The 23,154-nt window shown below is 34.9% G+C and overlaps 3 protein-coding genes across 7 annotated transcripts in view; 1 reads left to right on the top strand and 2 right to left on the bottom strand.

Annotated features, from left to right (window-relative positions):
- The window catches only part of LOC125674125 (intermembrane lipid transfer protein VPS13D-like), a 110,199-nt gene extending 97,188 nt beyond the window's left edge, over positions 1-13,011 (bottom strand). Inside the window, exon 1 of the mRNA XM_056158017.1 lies at positions 12,958-13,011. The gene's annotated coding sequence lies outside the window, so the exon portion shown is untranslated. The remainder of the gene's footprint in view (positions 1-12,957) is intronic.
- On the bottom strand, positions 1,509-13,021 carry LOC130052597 (uncharacterized). The gene is made up of 2 exons (XM_056158040.1): positions 12,919-13,021; positions 1,509-6,517 (listed from the first exon to the last, which is right to left on the bottom strand). Exon 2 carries the CDS (start codon positions 6,346-6,348, stop codon positions 3,040-3,042), a length of 3,309 nt encoding a protein of 1,102 aa, XP_056014015.1. The 5' UTR covers positions 6,349-6,517; positions 12,919-13,021; the 3' UTR covers positions 1,509-3,039.
- Positions 13,022-16,099: 3,078 nt separating this feature from the next.
- Positions 16,100-23,154, top strand: part of LOC125674128 (tubby protein-like) — a 54,149-nt gene continuing 47,094 nt past the window's right edge. For 2 of the 5 annotated variants that reach the window (XM_048911200.2, XM_048911197.2), the window contains exons 1-2: positions 16,100-16,226; positions 19,832-19,955. The gene's annotated coding sequence lies outside the window, so the exon portion shown is untranslated. Of the gene's footprint in view, positions 16,227-16,989; positions 17,067-19,831; positions 19,956-23,154 lie in introns of those variants that run through there. The other 3 variants (XM_056158041.1, XM_056158043.1, XM_048911198.2) reach the window with 2 other exon arrangements.

Below are 23,154 nucleotides of genomic sequence, written 5' to 3'. Positions count from 1 at the left end.
GTCCGCATATAGCTCTCTCCAGATGGGAGAGGATCGTATATATTGGCCGTAATTTGCGACGATGGGTCATTCCCTCACATGTGACAAGGTATCTTGACTAGGTCACTCTCACATGTGACTGGTATCTTGACTAGGTCATTCTCACATGTGACAGGGTATCTTGCCTTAGTCATTCCCTCAAATGTGACAGGATATCTTGCCTATGTCATTATCACATGTCACAGGGTATCTTGACAGGGTGTCTTGCCTAGGTCATTCCCTCACATGTGACTGGGTGTCTATCTTGACTAGGTCACTCTCACATGTGACTGGGTATCTTGACTAGGTCATTCCATCACATGTGACTGGGTATCTTGACTAGGTCATTCCATCACATGTGACTGGTATCTTGACTAGGGCATTCTCACATGTGACTGGGTATCTTGACTAGGTCATCCCATCACATGTGACTGGGTATCTTGACTAGGTCATTCTCACATGTGACTGGTATCTTGACACTGTAGCCACTAAGTGAGCTGCATCAAAACCCAATGTAGTATTAATCTCTAAATGTTGGGACTTATGGCATTAAGTGGGGCTCTTTCACCCTTTCAATCAGCAGTATATATACTAAATGTGTGACCATGCATGCATTCGTTTACCTGCTCCAAAGCAAGTAGTAGTTACAACTCTGTTTTGTTGAATTGAAACTTTAAAAAATTGTGGTACTCAATGCACATGTTACTGCGAAAACTTAAAACTGGCATATCAGCACAAAACAAGAAATTGTGTTAACACGCATCAGCTAGTAATCCAGGGCTTTATACTATTGTGACCTTGATATTTGACCTTTTGCTCCAAAATCTATAAGTGCCTTCAACTAACTAGTCTGCATCTTGAACATACTCAATCTCAAGTTAGCATGTCATATAATTCCAAAGTCATTTTTCTATATGTGAACTTGACATTGACCTACTGACATTAAAATCTAAAGGTGTCTTCCTTTGACTAACAGTGGAATCATTAGAATTCGTGGTGGCTCAATTTTCATGGAATTCGTGGGTACCCCTCATCCATGAATTTACATCCTCAATGAATAAAGAATCATAATTACATTTCAGAGTTATCTTTCTTACAAATATATAAATCCATGAAATTAATTCCCCACGAACCTGTAAAAATTCAGCAATCCACGAAAATTGGCCCCCACAAATTTAAATGATTCTACAGTACACTTACATTCTGTTGTTTGAAAAATACTCATATTACAATGTCACCAAATTAAAGGCCATTGTGTGACCTTGACCTTAAACTTTAGGACCACAGAATACTGGCATGCAGATGTCATTCAAAAATATGATATAGGATATTGTGTCACAAAACATGTTCACAGAACCAGTGATTCCTGTTGGGTTCTCACATGCGAGGCCTTAGCATATGAGAAAAATGCATGTGGCACATTAACCTTGCACATTCAAAGCAACTAATTTGAGATAAGTTCTCAACTGAAATCAACTGTAAAGTCTCTCTTTTCTTTTGTATCTACCTTTACAAACCCCATACCCATTCAATACTGAATAAGTTAGTTTCTAACACTGTCCAATCCATTTTCTTTTTTAAAATTCAGATAAAAATGATTATGGACATATGGACATACATCTTGCTAATAAATGAAGTCTTTATACAATAACATACAATCAAATATTTAATTTTTTTTTCCAAATATTAGCTAAGTATGCAACAAAATGAATTAAGGAGGAATACTACACCAGAGAAATTTGATATGGGTGAAAAGTGGAGAATATGTAAAATAATATTTTGAAATAAAAAACTTTAAAATTAACTTTCGTTAGTCAAAAAATGCAGTTTTAGTAAAAAGTAATCTGTAAAAAATTTAAAACTCCTGTGGGACTCAAAACATGCGATCTAGAGATCAGCAGTCACATCCTAAAACACTGAGCTACTCAGCTAATCAATTAAATTGAAACAGAATGGACAAATATTGCTGATATTTATATTTCAGGAGGTCAGCCATTATGACAATGTAGTATATCTCCCTGGTTGACTCTATATTACAAATATTCCAAATTTCAAACTAAAGCAAGTTCAAACTTAATTTTCAAACAAAGCTAGGGCTGAAACGACTCACTGAAATATTGATACTGTTCAGTATAAACGCTGCATTCAATGTTTGATTCATTGCCTTGATACATTTATTACAAACAGGTTCAGTAAAATACATCAGACTCGGCCTGTACTTATTATTTTTACCTGTATCTCAGGGACAAAATAACATCAAATAACTTTCAGACTGTTGTTTACCTTGAGTTTGACGAAAATAATAATGAGCTTTATCATTTTAAACTACAGAGCCAACATGCATCTTATTGTTTGGCAGTTTGGAAACATTTTGCTTTTAAAATTATGATTTTGAATTATGGTACCGGTAATTAAATTTTCTTCAATGTTATTTTTGGTTTCTTCTGTGAATTGTATTGTATTGAAAGTATTGAATCGTGGAATAAGTATTGCAATATTTATCGTATCGTAAAGTGGGCGTATCGTTTCAGCCCTAACCAAAGCAATTCAATTAACGAGCCATAATCATGTAATATGTTAAAAATTAGCAAAATGAATATAGAATTTTGCTAATATTTATCCGAAATTGAAGGAACTAGATTGCAAATAACATTAGATTACTTTTGACAGTCACATGTATAAACCACAAACAAATGTAATGGACACCCCCTGGGTCCACAGAACATCTCTTCCAAACAATCAAAATGTCATCTTTGCCATGCAATTGGTAAGTTGTAAATTAAACAAAATACATTGTGTCCTTGCAAATGACATTGGTAATGAAAATTATTAATCATGCACAAATGGAAAGAGGCTACGTGATTCCTAGTGGTACCCCAAACCTTAAAATTTAGGCCAGGGAAGTGGCAAATTGAAAATAATTGATGATTCTTTGTAAATGTCTAGTTTTCACATTGGTATGAGATTTTACATTGTCAGGTAATTATAGCATGACAAGCATGAGACTGTGGCAGACTCACTTCAAAGATTGTACAGTCGACAGGTGTTAGACACTGTTTTATGAGCAATGTTTTCTAAGGAATCCTTACGCATGGTTGCCACAGCAGACGCAACTTCTCCTAGGAACAAGGGACTGTTTTCGATAATGTTCTGTTGTACACCAGTTAGTGATATATCTGACTCTAACAGCAGACGGTCATCAGGGACAGCCTGGAGTCCTTTTACCTGTTGTTCATCAAATCCCAGTACTTTTCTTGAAAATCCAAAGTAACAGTTGGAAAAATCATCCAACCATTCCCTTACCATCAATTCTTCTCCCTTGAAATTACAGAGGTGAATGTGTTGAGTTGGACTGCATTGCCTGCGGACAAGTTCACGAACTCTTGAACTGACATCGAAACCATATGGATCGCCATAAGGACCAGTGATCTTCAATATCATTGGTTGGGATGGTGTACTAAGGCTCAGAAGCTGTCTGAATTTCACTTCCTGATCCATCCACAAATCCTTGTGGGCAGAACGGTCCAAGCCAATGTCCCCAAAAGCAGCATCAGCACTGTTGGTCAGGACACCAATCGCCCTAAACTCTTGCTCCTGCATACTTGGGGTGGTTAAGGCATCAACACCAAAGCAGTTTCTCCATCCTGAATAATTGGGAAAAACATCAAGGGAGAAATACTTTGGGTTGCTGTACACCAAGGCTCCACCAATGATGTCTACAGGTACTCTTGGTTGTGCGTGAACTGCTAAATTGGACAACAAATCTAATGGGGTTATTTCTGTCATATTAAACAACATGCAGAGACGATCAAAGTAAAAATGGCTGTCCATCAAACCTGGTCTCTCTGGGAAGAATGTTTCATCACATAGTCTGTCCGAGATGACCATATTCTGTCTATCAACGTTAAAATGTTCAGTTTGTTCATGATATTGTTCATCATATTGAGGATGTGGAGACAAGTATTCTCTCCTTCTGTCATCAGAAAAACTGTCACCATGCACATTTTCATTGCAAAAATTATTACCAAATTCTATGGGACCTTTATTGTTGATGGCATTGTCCTTTATAGAATCCTCTTCTCTGTGATGATTATTTCCCAATTCGTCTTTTAACAAATACAAGTCTTTTTTTCCAAGATTGCTCACATTCTCTAAACTTAACCCATCAAATGCTACTTTAGTAAATGCAGATTTGAACTGCTGTTGGAAGCGAGGTGTTACATACTGCAGTAGTCCTAGAAGGGCTCTCCAGTGTAGTAAGATAGCTGGACTGTTTGGCGGCCACATTGTAAATTGATGAGGAATCTTCAGTCCTTGGTGCTGACATAAAGCTTTCATGGAGACTTCTAAGGAATGTGTTATTGTAGCCTCTTGGGGCATGACATTTTTAGTTCTCATAAACTGCAACAAGTCCTCTATCTGAGCATCAGGACCCAGGATGTACATGGTCAGTTCTCGAAGGGTCAGCCAGCGCATGCTGTGAAGATCAGGATTAGAAACTGGAAGGTCCAGATCAAAGATTTTTGGAAGGTGAACTTTGAATGCATGATGTTTCAGATTAGTTGCTGCATAACAGCCTGGTACTGGACATCCAACATGTGCATTAAGTTTCTTAATATTCCTATCAATTCTACGAGCTTCCCGGTTTTTCATTATCCTTTTCTGCACCTTTTTCATCCTTTGATTTTGTTTCTTTTGAGCCCGTACTCGCCTCCTTCTTTTAATCTGGGACTTGGTCAGGCCAGTTGTATTTTTATTAGGATTTGCAGTCTTCTGAAGATCCTCTTTCTCAGTGCCACCATCTAATGGATAAAGTGAATGAAGCCCCATCAGCTGATCCATGGTTTTTTCTGGCAAGTCCTCTCTATGAAATGATGGTTCTTGAACCTGTTGTTCACGTTTTATATCTTGAAATAGAGAATGCTTACCATTTAATTGGGATTTCCCAAATTCTGATACTGGTTGACTGTCTAAAAATTGGGTTTGAATTCTGTTCAGATTCATTTGAACATCAAACTGAAATCTGTTATTCTCTGTACCTTGATTGGTAGAGGACTGAGAAGGAATATTGGTTTGGTTACTCTTCCCAACCCCTTGATCCTGTTGTCTTTTGTTTTTCATCAAATCCCATTCAAACTCTAAACCCTCTGCATGGAAGAGACTGTGAAATTCTTTTTGCTGAGCTGGTGGTATATATCTCAACAGAGAAGACAAGGCCCTCCAGTGTAACAGCACAGCTGGGCTGTTGATGGTATGAAGGTCAAAGATTCTGGGTTCAATATATCCATGATGATGACAAAAAGCTCTCATGGATTCATCTGCTTTGTCCTGGATGGGAGAACTTTGAGGCAGGACGCTTTGGTTTCTTAAAAAGCTACAAAGGTCTTCTAGACTAGTTTTGCTTCCAAGGATCGAAATTGCCAACTCTCTCAAAGCTCGCATGCGTAAATCATGCAAAGCTGGTTTATCAAGTAGAAAATTCATGTTAAATATTTTTGGAAGGTGGCATTTCATCATGTGTTCTTTCATATTACTTACACTATTGTGGCACTCAGTTAATATGCACTTTTGGGATTTTTTATTTCTTGATTGACTTGGCACTGCATTAGTAAGCTGAAAATTGTTCCCACCAGCATTTTCTGTGTATTGGAGATTGCTTCCCAGATTCTCCTGAATACCATGTGGATTTGTTTGACCTGGATTATTTCCTTCAGTCATGTTGAATGGTTCTCTTCCAGTCTGGATGCCTGACCAGCCTCGACTTTGACTTCCATAGAACTGATTATTCCTTGAATAAACATCCTCTGCTCTTTGACCTCTGAAACCTCCTTCTCCCAATCCTTGCTGCTGAAATGCATCTTCTCTTGGATGAAAGCCCAATCTATTGACGTCTTCACCATTTCCTCTTTGGAAAGTTGGGATATTCCTTTCTGGTCCTCTGTGTTGGTAGTTGTAATCTGGGCCAAAAGTTTGATGGGTTGGTTTAGTTGTTGATGGTGGATTCCTTGAATTCCTTACACTACGACTGTCTAATCCAGCTTGATTACCACGTGGCTGTGGAGGAGGACCTCTGGCTCCCACTGGTCTTTCATGCATTGGACTTGGATCTAGTCCAAAATCTCTGTGGAGATACCTATGTGGGTTTGGGCCTGGGTTTCTGCCCTGAGAGTATCTATGCTCAGAATAGAGAGATCTTTCTTCAGCTGCAAGGTTAGGTGGATTCATCGATGCAGGATTGGCCATCCCTAACTCTCTAGTGTGTGCAAACTGCTGTCTATTGTTTTGAAAATTCCTTCCATATTGTCTATTTTGAGGAAAGTTTGCATCCATATTTATTCACTATCTTGAATATGAAAGTTTATTGCAAGCTTAAATTGCTGACCATTGAAATTGTTACTTGTTTTGAACTCTGTAGAAGAACAAAATTCATAAATCCTACCTCAGTTACAGATAATGCACCTCTAGATGGCAATTATTTTAATTCTATTCACCATGCTCACTGAAAAGATAAATATAATGTTTGTGATTATGCATATTTATATTACAAAATAACACAGTAACATTGCACCATTTCTTCAATGCACCTATATGCATTATAGGTGAAAGCTACAAACGCGTAAATGGAACTTCAAAAGAATGCCAGACAGTAATTTATCAAAAGGAAAATGACACCATCATCAAGATAATTATTGCCACGGTAACTGTCTTAAATCAGCATATACAAACCAGTATCATTTCAGACTGTGGAATTAGGAATACCAGAACAAATTTAGAGTGCTGATAAAGATTGCTTTGCATTTCGTTTTCAAGAGTGTAGCTTACAGAGCAAGGTGTCATTTTCCCTCAGAAGATTTACAGAACAGAGTTTAATTTTCCTTCAGTAGTTTACAGAGCAGAGTCTAATTTTCCTTCAGTAGTTTACAGAGCATTGCTAGACACCTCTGCTCTGCACTTCCTACAGCACATGTACATACATTATCATTTCAGGATGTGAGCTGGGTTTAATTTTAAGGACAGTAATCCTCAATGACATCTAAACATCCACACATGTCAGCTGATTAATCAGAACATGCAATCTTGATAATTTACCAGCTTGCGAGCTTCAGATAAAGAATTGTACTCTATCTTTTAGCAATCTTTTAATATCACATCTTAAATTTTATACACATTTATCATAAAGCTGAAGCATTTTAATGATCAACAAAAGTGAAATTCACCGGATGTATGGATTTTCATTCACTTGCCCTAAAATGAAAAAATTTTGAAAAGTGAGTTAGAAAAAAAAGCTAGCTCACTTTCGAGGCAGTCAAAGTTCCCTATATACTGTCTGATACAGTTTGCTCTCTTTCAAAGTAGACTTTTTTTTCTTTTTATTTGGAGGGGAATATCAATAGTGACAATTATTAATGTAGCCTTGACAAATATTTCAAATAATTTTTTTATTGGCCAATGACATTAGTTCAGAATCTGAAACTAATTCTCTGGTCTCATAGAAAGCAGAGTTCTTCTAATTACAGGCATTATGACCTGGGACACATATTTCAAACTTTAACAAAATGACCCCTGGCTCTTGACATACCATCTTAATCATAAGCTACTGTAAAATCTTGTGCCATACACAAGAGTCTAATGTCTCCCTAAATGGAAAGTTTATATCAAGTTATTCAAGTGATAAAGGTTGGCACACAAATTTTCTACTTTAAAATACTTTAATTTATAAATCACAACTCACTTCTCTCTGTTCTCCCTGACTTTGGGGTCATGCAGTTTTTCAAGTGCCTTTTTGAAATTAAAAACTTGCCTAATCTCAAAATATGTCAAAAAAGAAACAATTTCAGTTTACAAACTTGTCACTGACTTTCTGCAGTTTTATTCAATTTCTGCTTGCATTGTTAGATACCTTAAGAAATCCAAAACTTGCAAAAATCAACCCAGTGTCATAACAGTAGAGTGAAACACGTCACTACTATTAATAAAGTCCTTTTTTTCTGCCTTACAATTTCCCTATCAATCAGTACCTGATAAATGTCTACCTACAAGTAAGTTCATTAACGATGCTCATCTAGCTGTTTTGTACATGACAAATTTCCTTTGCAACATACAATGGAATTCTTTTGACAAAAACAGTAGTTTATTTTTCAAACTTTTTTTTCAATTATAACAAACTGTGCTTAATAATCCAAACAAAGAATTAATGCACATGTATGGGCTTGTTTTGGAGAATTTTAGACTATTTTTCCTCTTTTTGAATGACTAATGTGATCACAAATCTACAAATACACAGCCTTCAGTGTATCGGACTGTATCCATTTTCAACAGTGCTTGAGCTGGGCTTCGCCATTTTCGCCAATGGCGAATTTTTTTCAAAAATGGCGAAAAAAAAATTAAAGTGGCGAAAATCCCATTTTGTAGTAAATTGTATTTTAAAATCTGTCTTGTGTTTTCCTTTGTCAGTGACACATTATCGCCTGTTTGTTTATGCAGTCAAAATTTGTTTATTCAGTCAACGCGTGCGACCGGAAATCTCGCGTCGCTCCAGTGCACACAGAGCTGGTCACGATGGCCAGATAATAGCCTCAGGTAATGTATGGCTGCAAAAAAGTCAGTGATTATGTAATAAAGTACATCGGACAGCTGTGTACTCTGTTATCATCTTCACATTAATGTCAATTCTTAACCACAGAACCGACCGGTAATTAAATTGGCCGTATTATTGTGTATAAGGTATATACATCAATTGTTTGTTTTTGCGGCCAAGCTCATTGATTACAAGATTTTAATTTAGATGGGTTTGATTTTAGTTCGATATTTCATAAACAATGCGGTCGGTCACCATTGATATGGACATAGCAATTTTAATAAAAAAAATTCTTTGAAGTTCGGTGCGCAACAGTATAAAAATGTTAATCTCATAAGACTATGCACCCCATTCTATTTTGACACTAAACTCGTAGCTTCTGACCCAAGTCAGTCTAGAATTAAAAAAAATATCATTGTTTGGCTTTACAGTCAACCCTACCTGCTCAAACATCTTATTCTGTCCAAATTGCAAAATCTTCCATACCAAAACGGAAATTTAATAGGGAATGGTTGAGATACGATTCTAAATTGGGCTTGATGTTTTGTGACATCTGTATTTCGGGCAATGTACACAATGTTTTTACTGAAGGGTGTAGCATCATGAAGTTTATATTTATATGATTTATTATCTGACTTTTGATTTCCATAATAGAATTTATCAAAAAACAAATCAACTTCTTAATAATTCAGAAAAAAGTGTTTAGGTATGGTAGGTGGATATGATTAAATACTATAACTGATTCAAAATGCTAAAATCAGTGTAATGAATAAAATAATATGATGGAAATAATTGTAAAGCATGAGATTATTTGCACCGCGCCGCACCCGAAAAAGTGGCGAAAGGGAATTTTGGTCCAGTGGGAGCACTGATTTTCAATAAAGCCAAGTGCATGCATTATCTCCCAAAAACGTGGACCAGGCGATTACCATTCTTAATTTTTCTTTCATTTGTGACATTTTTCTCAACAATATTATCTTGATAGGATTTTCAAAGAAAATCAAAAACGTACTTACAAATATATAACAGGCATAAGTAATGAAAATAGGGATCATCAATTTTGTACAAAAACTGTTGAAAGAATCAGATGATTAGGATATGTACGGACTACAGAGGGTTGCAAAGAAGAAAGTTGCTGTTCGTGTAGTGAGTAAAAAGGATTGTGTAAAATGGTGCAAGAAGAAAGAGTGGACAGTTCAGCAAGAATGGTGTATACTGTACATTCATTATTTTGCACGAGTACTTAATTAATATTGCAAACTGACTCGTATATGTCAAATCGTGAGAACAAATATTCGCGAATGCTCTCTTGATCAAGAGTCTTTACATGTAATTTGGCAATATAAAAATAAAAGCGAGTTTAATTCGCAAGTGATGCTTCTCGCGAAATTACACGATAATAAATTCCTTGCATATATCAAGGAATTTACAGTAATACTATGATTTTCAGTGATGAAATTCAGATTGTTATTGGGGACAACAATAAGGTCAACATGTAGAGAAAAGCGGATGAAAAATGCAACCCTCTGTGTCATTCTCTGCTACGAAATGTTATGATCTGAGGGTGTGTTTGTTTTCATGGTATTGCATGGCATTTCCCAAAGAAGAACTACATTTTCGCAGATGACAATGCCCCTTGTTCATTGAGCAAAAATTATTAAAGATGGCATGGTTGATAACAATATTAATACAACAAAATGGCCAGCAAATTCACCATATTTAAACAGAATAGAAAACATTTGGTTACATTTGAAAAGAACACTAGAAACCTGTGTGCATTTCATAAACCCTCAACAATATCTTATGGCTGAAATTCGGAAGGTGTGGGAAAACATCCCATTAAACTATGTAAAAGACCTTTATAATTCTAAAGGAGCAGGGTTCCAAATTACCGCTCATCCACTCACATTGGCGACTAAACTTTGCTTGTGGGCACCCAAAATTTTCGTTCTCGTCACCCACTTGGCGACCGTACTTGTCCGATCAACATTTTTCTTTCCAACCGATCCGAGTCCTATAATAATTGAAGTTCAATTTCCGGATGAGGTTTTGCCACATGGCGAGATATTCCTGGGGTATCAAACCTTCCAAAATGTATTTAAACCAGAAGTTGAACAACGCAAGGGTTACTTCAAATGAAAAGAAAGCGTCTGCTTTTAACCAAAGTGGAAAGAAGGGGAGAATATGGCTCGGCGACGGCGAAAAGGGGATGACATGCTGTGTTTACAAAACATGACACGAAAGGTCCATTCGTTGTGACAGCTTGCCCAAGTTATAAACTTGACAGCATCGTAAAGCTGAGAAATTTTGAAATAACATAAAAAGTCTGAAGAAACGTGTGTTAAAGTCAGACGCCGCAAAGATCATAAAGTCCATGAACTCTGATATTTTTGCTAGGTTGACGAAATGAGAGTGGAAATGAGAGAGGTATTTGAAAGAATTACGGAGAAGGAAACAGAATTTAAATATTGATATTTTAATTTTTTAAATAAATTGCAATGTGACTTGATGTTTCTTTTTTCTTGCAAAAAAAACCATGTTATTCAGTTTCATGATATGTGTGGGCTACTAAAATTTCATGTGGGCTAACAGCATTTCTTATTCAGGGGCCCACTTGGCCCCTAAGGTATTCAGTCGAAGTTGGAACCCTGAGGAGGTAATCAGGATGAAAGGAAATCTGACCAAATTCTGTCCTCAACAAACTGTTTTCAAACTTCACCAAGTGAAATGGCGACCATTTTGAAAGTGGCCAATAATTATGTCCTGTGACTGTATATCTAGATGAGATATTGACTATCTCACAATTACAGACCCTCAAGCATACTACTACACCATTTGAACTGTTCAGTTGCCGTTCTGCAGACAAGGGAATTCGAAACAAACAAAATGTCAAATCATAAGATCTACTTGGAATACACATAACTCTTAGACTAATACGAATTTGACATGTTTAAAAATGGTGAAAATGTTTGAAAATTAAAATTAATTACTTGTTAGAATTTCAAATTGGGTGGTGTTGTCTTCAAAAGAAGGTATGAAGTGATCAAGACACTAGGAGTTGCTAAAGTAACGGTGAACATGTACTAGTCTACGGGAGAGTGGACACAGAGTCTCAGGTGACATTGTCTTCTTTGATATCCCTCTTTGAATTTTGGCAGGTGTCTTCAAAACCTTTTTAATGTACGTGTATCAAATGGGTACCTTTACGAGTATCATCAATCAACATGATAAATCATCATGATATTGAAACAATGCGGGCATTCCCCTATCAGGTTTAAACGTAAAATAAATACTTTTTTTTTTATTAAAAATGATTATTATTAACGATTTTCAAATTAGAATCTTTAATCATTATTCATCATTAAATTACATGTACATGTATTGATCTATTTATTTAGGATACATTTATTCTGAATATGCATATAATAAAAATTTCAAACTGTTAAATGTGCTATAACTGTAATGTTCATTTGCATAGCTGTATGAGACTTTGATTAAAGGTTGCAAATATACATTTAGTTGTACTACATGTACAAACTGAATTCCTCTTTAAAATTACTTGGGCATTAAGTAATCGAGAAAAAATCATAACATTTTTAGTAAAGGGTGACAATGTTACATTGTATGAAAGACGTAATTCGATTATTATTTTTTGAAAAGCATTCCGTTCTCGATGAGAATTGTTCATTCCCAATCTCAAAGCATTCCATTCCCAATAAGAACTGTTCTGTTCTCGCTGAGAACCGGTTCGTTCAAACCGTGCATTCCCCAAACAAAACTGTTCATTCCCAAACCATTCAGCATTCGTTCACCGTTCCATGGGTGTAGTAGTACACTTCAGGGTCTGTTGTCTTTGTTCCAAATCTGATGAAGTATACTATCAATGTCATTATTATGAGATTTGGCTTGATTTAGCTGCATTTCTGCAACTCTCAAGTCCCTATAGCTACGGAACTGCAGCTATATCAAACCAAATTTTACAACCTGTTCAGGCTAAAATTGGTTGTGGTAGTAACACCGTTTTGTCTCAAAATTTGGCTCAGCAACTAGTAAGCGTCACATAAGCAGAATATCCTCACTGTGAATCAGTAATTTTCAAGTTTGGAAATAGTTTAAATTCCTGCGAGGTGTTCATGTTCGCGAGGAACTGGAAGGCATCACGTACACGGTGCGCACCAGTCATGTTACACCGACACTTAACTGACACTCACTGAATTTTGTTCATATCATGAACTTGTGATGCCATTTGTCATTAAAGCGGAAATCGCTAATTATCGCAGTGCTTGTATCTCAAACATGATGTATCTTAAATTTATACTTACGTTTTCATTAGCTAGTAATGATACTACTATGTTACATACTTTTGGATTTATTGACCCTTTAGCCTTTCGTCATTCCCACAATATTGTAAACAGAAGAAATGTCGATCCCGATTCGGTTGTCGATCCCGACTTTTATTGACAACAAACGAAAATGTGTATCAGTCATTTCAAGATATTTCAAAATAGGTTGATCGTAAATACTCTGCAGGCCTCTTTGTATAGCACGCCGTTTTTACATTTATTCTGTTTTAAAGATATTTCATAAGGTAAAAATATCTTATAAAAGTTATGATATCTTCTAAAGTTTATGAGATATCTTATACCCTTTAAAAGATATCATAAGATATATAAGATATCTTATATTCTTTTCTTTATAATATGCCTTATAAAACATACACGATATCTTATATGCTTCAACGTTATAAGATATATATTTTATAATATGTCTCATGGTTGAATTTTTATAAGATATCTCATCTTATAACTTTTGTAGGATATCTTATAACTTTTATAAGATATCTTATAAAAGAAAGTTTATAAGATATCTCATATGTTTTATAAGATATCTTATAAACTTTATGAGATATCTTATCTAATACACGAGATATCTTATATATTCTATGATATCTTATATACTGTAGATTACATGAGATATCTTATAAAACATATGAGATATCTTATAAACTTTCTTTTATAAGGTAGCTTATAAAAGTTATAAGATATCTTATAATGTTTATGAGATAGCTTATAAAAATTCATTTATGAGATAGCTTATAAATAACAGGGCCGTAACTGCCGATGAGGCAGACGAGGCAACTGCCTCGTCTGATTTTTTGGCAAAAAAGAAAATAAAATTATATAAATGTTATATTATAGGATATATGTTTAAAATGAAGACAAGCACCTTTGTCTTTGACACCATATTACGATTCTTTACATAGTACAAATGAAACACAAACATGATAAATTGGGATTTAAAAAGTGTCATTTTCAGTCGTAAAGTCAATCGGCGGCCCCCAATCCCCTGCCTCCCCTGATTTAGAACCCTACTTACGGCCCTGAATAAAATATATACGATATCTTATCAAGTTCATGAGATACCTTATATTACATAAGATATCTTATATGTTTTATAAAATGAAAATAAATTTGTAAGATATCTTTTATTTTTGATAAGATATCTCATAAACTCATATCTCATAAGATATCTTATGAGATATCTTATATAGTTTATAAGATATCTTATATAGTTTATAAGATATCTTATAAACTTTAAATTATATGAGATATCTTATAAGATTTATCAGACATCTTATTAAAATTAGAAGATACCTCATAAATTATATAAGATATCTTTATAAAGGAATAAATATGGTATGCCATATCTTTGGATAAAAAAGACACATTTTAAAATCCTGTAAACATACTTTTTTCTAACGTCTAATCCGATGATGCATTACGCCCTTCAACAAATATTTCAGATATGATTGAGATTGCACGTATAATTTGAGAGAGGGATTTGGATTTGTTGGTATTTATAAGTACTCTCCAACGTCTACACCAGTTATTGATTAGTCATATCAATATGCAAGTATCTGTAGGTGGTTCAGATTCAAGTTTATTCAGTTTAGGGGCCCCAGAGATAAGGTGGGACCACAATAGGAGATCAAAGTTTAATATGGGAATACACAAAATCTTTCCAAAAGTCGCAGAGTCACACTAAATCATATACAAATGTAAACGTTCCCAAGTTCTTTCTTATGTCACTGTGGCTAAAGTTGGGGAGGGGTGCACATTGTTTTGTCCAATCTGTCTGTCCGTCTGTCTGAAATATGAACCTTGTTCCTAAATTTTGAATGGTGAGTGATAGGACTCTCATATGTTACATGTATATTCCTTGTTACAAGACCCTTCGTTTGATGCCAAGGTTCTTGACGCTCTGACCTATTATCTAAAGAAATTGACTTCGGCAATATCATCTGAACTTTTCATATTTTGTATTATTACTACTATAGTGCTACGTTTTTCAACGCCGTTTATGACGTCACAAACAAACGTCAATTTTACATAGTTTGTTTACAAAATGTCAGAAAGCAAAACTTCCAACATATACAGTAACATAAACAAATAACCAAGGGCGGGGCGGGGCGGGGCGGGGGGTGATCAGGTAATAAAGAAAATCTCCCATGGTTTGTGGTTTGATATGATTTATATTCAACGAGTTACGTGTTTTCTATCCCCGTCCAAATGTTAAATTTTTATCAACATGGTGTACATAGGCCTAAATTCTGTTTACAGTATGCAAAATTGCATATTTTAAACTATTCAAACCTCTGTATAAAAATCAATCTCAAAGTCACGATTGTTAATGCACAATTTACTTTGGTTTAGAAATATTTCTATGTAAAGAAAATGGTTAATTAAAGGAAAAGTTTTATTTTGTTATAAAACAGGCTATGAATAATGACCTATATAACTGCTTCATACATGTGAGGCACTACTACTTGTAAGAGAAATTCTAGTTTTATATTAATTCATTAAAATTAAACTTCCATGCTTACAAAATGGAGTGAAAGTTAGATATCCAGCACACACACATGTACACCCCCCTCCACAAAACCCAATAGAACACCCGTGTATGTATTTGTATATCATGATTGTCCCTGTTTTGTTATATTGCATTGTTATATTACATATTTCATCTGCGACAATACACCAGAGGTGGTATGCAGATTATTGGAGGAAGAAGAAGAAGAATGTAAAATTTAATTTAACACATTAAAATCTTATTTCTCGGGAAATTAAAAAGTGCCATCTACATGTTATGGACATTAAAACCAAACTTTTTAAAAAAAAAATTCTAAGGGAAAGCTAATACCTCCGAAGGGAAAATAATTTTCCATAGATATTTACGAAATCTGAGGAATTTTAAAAAAAGACACAAAAAAGACACCCCCCCTCCCCCCCCCCCCCCCCCAAAGAAACTTCAACTTCAAGATAACAAAGAAAAGAAGTATTCTATCTCTAAGAAATTAATTTCCCCTAAAGGTAACTTGATTTTCCTACAGGAATTTTATTTTCCACTAAGGTTTGCAAAAGTTTATGGGATATCGATTTCCTATTTAACATTAATTTTCCCTTAGGAAAGGTTATGATATCAGAGTTACTCCCCTTTATCGGATGTCAATGCCGTAACCAATCAAAACAATTTTTCATCGACACTTCGAACCTGTTCATACACAGAAAGAGAAATACCTGAGTGACCTGCTTACCTGAATAGCCTTTATACGACAGTTTTGTTAAATTTGGTAGGTATTGTAAGACTTTGAGCTCTAATATGTTTTCATACAGAATTGAAACCAAACCCAACAAAACAAAGAAAATATGCTCTCAACACGAGATCATGTTTGAAGTTGAACGTTATGTCAAACGTGCGCGTGCAGCAACAAATCAAACCTTGCCTATTGTTTGTTCAATGTTCAACGGTTTTGAATTTCCTTACGGTAATGTTGATTCCGAAAAACCTTCATATCGTACAGTCTGAAATATACCTTAAGAATCGATCGGGTGGTCATATTTTATTTGAGAAGTACTAGGCCCTAGGTTTTGACTTGAAAAGTTTGTTTACATTTTTAAGCTTTTCAGGCTACAAGGACAATGAAAATACTGTTTGAATTTCCACTAAAGAAAATGTGATTTTACAATGTTTATGACATTTGAAAGTACTGTAACAGATTGTGAGATTATTGACACAGATTATCTGTTGACAACAGCAAGGTCCTTCAATGCTTCTTGAGCACACACTCCCGAATACCTGAACATCATCACCTTGGGTAGAAAATCTAACTCAGATTGTTTATGATTCCTGAACTTCATGTCTATTCTACAATTTTCTGTGTCCACTCGGGTACTGAGGTAGACCAGTGTTAGGACACTAATTCCTTGCCTTTTTTGACAATTTTCAATCGACAGTAGTTGTGAGAGGTTAATATTACTATAGAATAGACTTCTTAATGCATTTAGGATTTTTACTGAATCTGATGATATCATTAATTTTTATTTTTAGACTTTCATGGAACAAAATACTGCATCAAATAGCATACAAACAGTAGTACTACCAAGGTTCCACCATTCACAGTAGATTAGTGGTAAGGGTGCTTGCTTCCCAGCTGGGAGGCTCAGCTTAAATTCTTGGTCACTGCAACAGTGTCAAACCTCAGGTTAACATAGGTACTGACTGTTCTTTCACCAAGCACTCGGCATTAGAAGTGGAAATCAGGATCTTTCAGATATGATCTTAAAAAGGAAGGTTCCTAGCCCTGGTATGTGTTAGCACATTAAAAAGTGCCATGCATAGGTCATCATTTGTGTCATGTCATCTAAAGGTGATGATGTCTCAAAACAAGTGAAAAATTCTCAAATGGGACGTAAAACAAAGCAAACAAATCTACCAAGTTTCCTTAAAGTGTCAGATGATGAAGTAATTGTCAGTAAAATGGGGGGGGGGGGGGATATATTTAATGGTGCAGTCACACAATGTCAATACCACTTTCCATTGAACTTACTCCATTCAGTTCCCTAATTGCTTTGTGTGTACTGTGAACACCCACATAGAAATGAGTGTCTGTTTGATCAGATGAAACACTCTTGTCATTCGTTAGATTAGGCTCTTCAGATCAAGTTCCGGTAGAAATAGTATATATATTTATGTTGCATCATTATGATGTTTTGTAACATTCTGAAGAAAAACATCAATCAAAATGCCCTTTAATGGATATACTAAGGAAAGTATATGATATTGTTTACATTTTGCCAACACTCTCATTCTTGTCAACATAATGAATAGAGAGTTAGAGACCAAGTATAATATTCTGCCTGTTAATCTAAATGATCATTAAACACATAGTATGCATTTCAGAAGTAGTTTCTTATTAATATTTTTAAGGAGGAAGGCTACACTAGAATTTGATGTGGATGAAAAGTGAAAGATATATACAACAATACTTTGAAATTGAAAACTTTAAGATTTACTTTATTTAGTCAAAAAATCAGGAGCTGACAAATAGATATCTAAAGCACTTGCCCTTTGGCAAGTGCATGGCCAAAATTCACTTGCCCTACTTGTGATTTTATTCGCCCTACCTACCTAATAAGACAGCAAAACATAGTTCATGTCATTCTTTTATCTTTATTTTTTCGGGACCAACTTCAAATTCAGCATAATATGATTCCTGTGAGCATAACTGGTTTGATGAGATGTCAGTTCTTCAACTCTAAAAATTGTGTCCACTTAACATAAATTTACATTTCCAATGTTTCTTTACCAATTGCAATGATACCAATTTCCTCATGAATGTAACGCAGATGTGAACAATGTATATGATTTTAATAAATATTGATTATATTATATAGTACGTCTATTTTAACGGCTGAGAATTCCGACAGAAATGAAATCAGAATGTAAACAAATAAATTTCATTTTTTAAAAATGCTCAAGGGTATGAACTGCAACACTTTCACGGCAGCATACTTTTCATCAGGAATAAAGCATGGCAGTCACTGCCCTCGTGTATTTTCAAAACTGAAAGTTATTTTTTAAATTCTGGGGGTTGGTGAAAATTGGAAAATCCCTGCAGTAAATACAAAAGTTTGCCAACATTGTCACACCTTAAGTAGATATTGGCTCTGCATCATTCACATCGTTATTTGTTGTCAGGTCTCGATTCAGTGGTTGGTGATTTGCTCTTAGAAATTGTTAAAATTTCTTCATTGTCGGCTTTCTGGTGCCAATTTGTCTACCAATAAGTGTTCAAACCTGCACTTCAAAATATTAGTAGATTTGTATTGAATAAAGACTCTCAATGACACAGATTAAACTGGTTCGCATATTTTACTAGTTAAATACATAACAGCAATAACTCATGATAATTTATGATTTCAGTCCAATTGTACGAAAGGTTTTATTTTATTTTTTATTGATTTAGATTCTCTAAGTCACTTGCCCATGAACAAGTGGTTATTAGATATTAATTTGCCTGACCAGAAAATCCATTTGCCCCAGATGTCGGGCAATGGCATTTGTCAGCGCCTGCAAAAAATGCAGTTTCAGTTACTATTGAAACTGCATTTTAAGAAAAAATTAAAACCCCTGCTAAACTCGAACCCATGATCGACAGTTCTGCAGTCAACATACAAACCTACTGAGCTACTCTGCTAGGCAAGAGTCACTTAGTCACATTTGGTTTGTGGGCCATAACTTAAATATTGTGATTTAGCAATGAAATATTACTTGATGAGTATCTTCATCTCAAAAGGATGAACCTCTCTGCTTTTGGGATGAAAACATCTTGATTTAGCACTGAAAATTGGACGAAGAGTTTTTTGAAGGTGTTTCTCACAATTCAAACAAATAACTATAGATACAGTCTATGCGAAAGACATCGGACCGTCGGACCTGACCGATGTGCAGTGCCTCAGGTCCGATGTGTCATTTTTTACACCGGACCGGAATGTCCGATGTCTCAGTATTCGGTTTTAAGCTTTATTATTTTGACGCGGAGTCAATTAAATGTTTGTTATAAGTAAAAAATATCACACAAATCCAAATACGTAAATGAATGTGATTAAACCGCATGGACCGTCTAAAGTATTATGCGGGAGGGATCCCTGGTATAGTATTACTAGTATAATAAATAAGATTTCCTTGCTTTTGCATTTTCACGTGTTTCTCTTTTTTATATTAGGTTTTTCGGTCTGACAAAATTTGGTTCGGTCCGGTGTGTTCATTGATTACACAGGACCGAATGTCCTGTGTGGTCCAAAAAACTTTCGTATAGACTGTAGATAGGGGACAAAAATGTTCCAATTTTGTTAATTGACAATATCATGATTGTACATGTTTCTAATGTTCCAGGTGTCAATCATTTCAACACTTTTGTCAAGAACACGGCGTAGTGATTGAGATGTGCATATTGTGAAGCGGCAGTACAACACTTCCTTGTTATCTGTTTACTGAGTCCAAAGCGTGAACATTTTAGGTATGTTGCATATATATATAATAATGAGAGTTAGGTGCAAGATCAAAAGTTAATGTATGACAAAAAACTGAAGTCATTTAGTTTTTGCCCAATGTACATGCATGCTGAGTGTTGATCCAAATTGATTATCAAGTACAAGTATTAAAAACACTCTATATACCTTTTCTACTGTTTATTTACAAATGAAAGTGTACGTGTAATCATTAAATGTATATTAAAAAGTTAATTTGTTCCCAAAATAATTACAATGCTAATGTTGAACCACATAATATGTTTCATCCCAAGTACATAGTACTCCATGTGATAAAAAAGATACAAAGCAATCAAAAACACACATTGCTTTATATCAGGATTACTTTGACAGTGTCAAGTTCTGTATACATACATTTATTAAAGTTGTAAAAGATACAAATTTTGCAGGACTTGTTGGGCAGTACTCTTTATATTAATCCAGCGACTGATGATGTCAGATTAGTTTGCATAATATCTGGGAAAGTGATATGTATTAAGGTATTAAATTTTTCTTAACAAATTGTTGTGACCATGAACAATTTGTACCCAAATTGGTTTAACCAAAATGCTATTTAAAAGAAGTAATCTGTTGCTGTTTGCTAAGATTGACTGTTGACTGAGATTTCATCACTATTGACTGAGATTCTATGCATACAAATTTATGACATCATTTAGACATAGGCTTATCACGTAAATGTTAGTTTTTAAGTTCATTTACATGAAATTTTCATTACGAGGAGCTATATGATAAAACAATTATTACACCCATTATCTGGCCATAGTCCAGAAAATTTTCCCATAGGGTCTGTGACCAACATAGTGTGTTATTGCCCTCGACCTTCAGCCTCGGATTAGAGCACACCAGGTTGGTCATAGACTTAGGGGGAGATATTTTACACTGTAGCCTGATAATGAGTTTAATGATTCTATGTAATATGTCCCCATATTGGCTTTGGTCTGTCTGTCTACATCTGTGTTTCCTTGTTTACAACTTTAACCTTTGTCTTGAACTTTACAAGATAAAAACTTCATACCATTTTTACTCACATGTATATAAGTTGGTTTTGGGAGTGAAATTTTGACTCTGAACTCTGAAGTCTATGTCTGAGTTGTACGTGCACACTACTGCCAGACATTTTTTCTGCATAACTTGCGACATTTGAATGTATTGAAGCGTGAATGTCAGTTTAACCAGAAACAAATCAGCAAGGGTGAATACTGGGTACTTACCACTGTGATGTTATTAATGAAAAATGTATTTAATTCGTCATTTTATACATACGTCAAAATTAATACACAGCATTATTTTACAAAGAATGAGTCCAATTTGTTATGTACATTGGTATTCTGTATTTTCTGAATCAATTTCTGTACAGAAGCAGTGCACTAGAAAGTAGTAAGATTTGCAGGTTGGATATGTTAGTTTTTTAAAATCTACCTGTAATATTCATGAAAGGAGGTGTGTGCCATTTCGAAACACAGACCCCAGTATGGTCATTGTCAATTAATTAAAGGGGCACATACATGGATATTGATACCCATTATCTATTATAATTAAACCAGTGGCGGATTTAGGGGGGCAGTCAGCGTGCGCTCCCCCTAAAATTTTCAAATTTAAGGTAAATCATGGTATCTTGTTTAGAAAAATGTACTAAACGATAAAAGAAGCAATAATTTCTTCTACTTTTTGAGACTTAAATGATAAAATCTTTTGATTTCTTGAATTACTTTATTGGGAGAACTTAATTTTTTTCCAAAAACCCTTAAAATTTGCATCATTTAATTAATTTCACCTTATAAAAAATGATAGAAAATAGTACAAATAACTAAATAGGAGACATATTTCAAGCTCTGTAAAATCCAGGAGCTTCCAAAGGCGTCGCCCCCTGGGCCCCCACCAGGGCTTCACCCTGGACCCACAAGGGGCCTCAAGGCAACCCCCAGCCTCGTAATGTGGCACCCCCATAACCGCAATTCCTGGATCAGCCCCTGTAATCTACAGTAATTAATTGATCATCCAATTATTTGACCACCCTTCACCAGATGGACGGCTTGGCTGGGGCACTGAGAACCGATAGCTTGGGAATCGAGCATATCTCATAATCAATTTTTCTCCTAAATATCGAAGATTTAAGAGGTGCAATTATAGTTCCAATCACCATGCTAAAAGTATAATCTGTAAAATATCATTTTCTTACTTATTCAGTGTATTTGACATAGGTTGTAAGTAACAAAGATCAAGATCAACGTTCCAAAAATATATACAACAAAGAAACACAACTCTTCTAATACATGTAGGTATTAAGTTGACAGACAGTCTGATAGAAAATTCAATCCAACAATTCTCTGAAGGTCTCCAACTTTTATGTATGCAGGTTGACTTTTATGTGAGTATATATGGTACTTGGTTAAGGATGATAACACATTGTCAAAATTGTCAAACAGAATTACTACATTGATGCAAAAATTAAATCAGAAATATACACCCCCCCCCTGATTTATTTTCTTCCATATCTCCCAAATTCTTCATAGGCAAGATTGGAACTGGCCAATAGTAAAAGGATAGCTATTCATGAGCAAATTTAAGTCTGACAAGGTGAATGTCTATACAATCTCTCCATGGTGTTCTCTCATTAGTAAAGATATATGAAATTCTTGATGGGTTTCATATATGTAAGCAAATAATATGTATGCATAATTCACATTTAGATGGAACAAAGTGGGTTTTTTTTATATAAATGTATCATCATTACAGCATTAGCAAGATTGAGTTCAAACGATAAATTAAGTGCACTGCATGTATAATGAGCAAACTATTTTGATTAGGTTTAATTTTCTTAGGTATTGTGTAAAGGCTCAAAGCCTAAAAGATTTAAGTGTGTGAGAGGAGTTTAGACATGGTTCATGTGAAGTAAGAAGAAAAAAATGGGTTAGAGGTCCATTTTGAGTTCCTGAATATGCATTTTCTTTATTTTAGAATATTCTGGAGATATTATTGTACAACCCAAGGCAGAATAATAAATCTGAGTTATCTTTCTTTGTTGAATTAAATCAAGTATGAATCATTCATTATTCAAACAATTCTATTTAATTGTTATTTTCATTCAGTAGACTGATATTGTAGTCTAAGACTTAACGCTTACTCTTCTGATTTACATGTAATTTTTACTTTACAACTCTGAAATAT

The sequence above is a fragment of the Ostrea edulis genome, chromosome 3 (assembly GCF_947568905.1).
Source record: "Ostrea edulis chromosome 3, xbOstEdul1.1, whole genome shotgun sequence".
Lineage (NCBI taxonomy): Eukaryota > Metazoa > Mollusca > Bivalvia > Ostreida > Ostreidae > Ostrea > Ostrea edulis.
Note: the sequence above shows the minus strand (reverse complement) of the source record. Positions and strands in the feature narration are given on the sequence as shown.

Excerpts from the sequence above, each read along its gene's own strand:
- LOC130052597 (XM_056158040.1), bottom strand. The coding sequence starts at position 6,348 with ATGGATGCAAACTTTCCTCAAAATAGACAATATGGAAGGAATTTTCAA.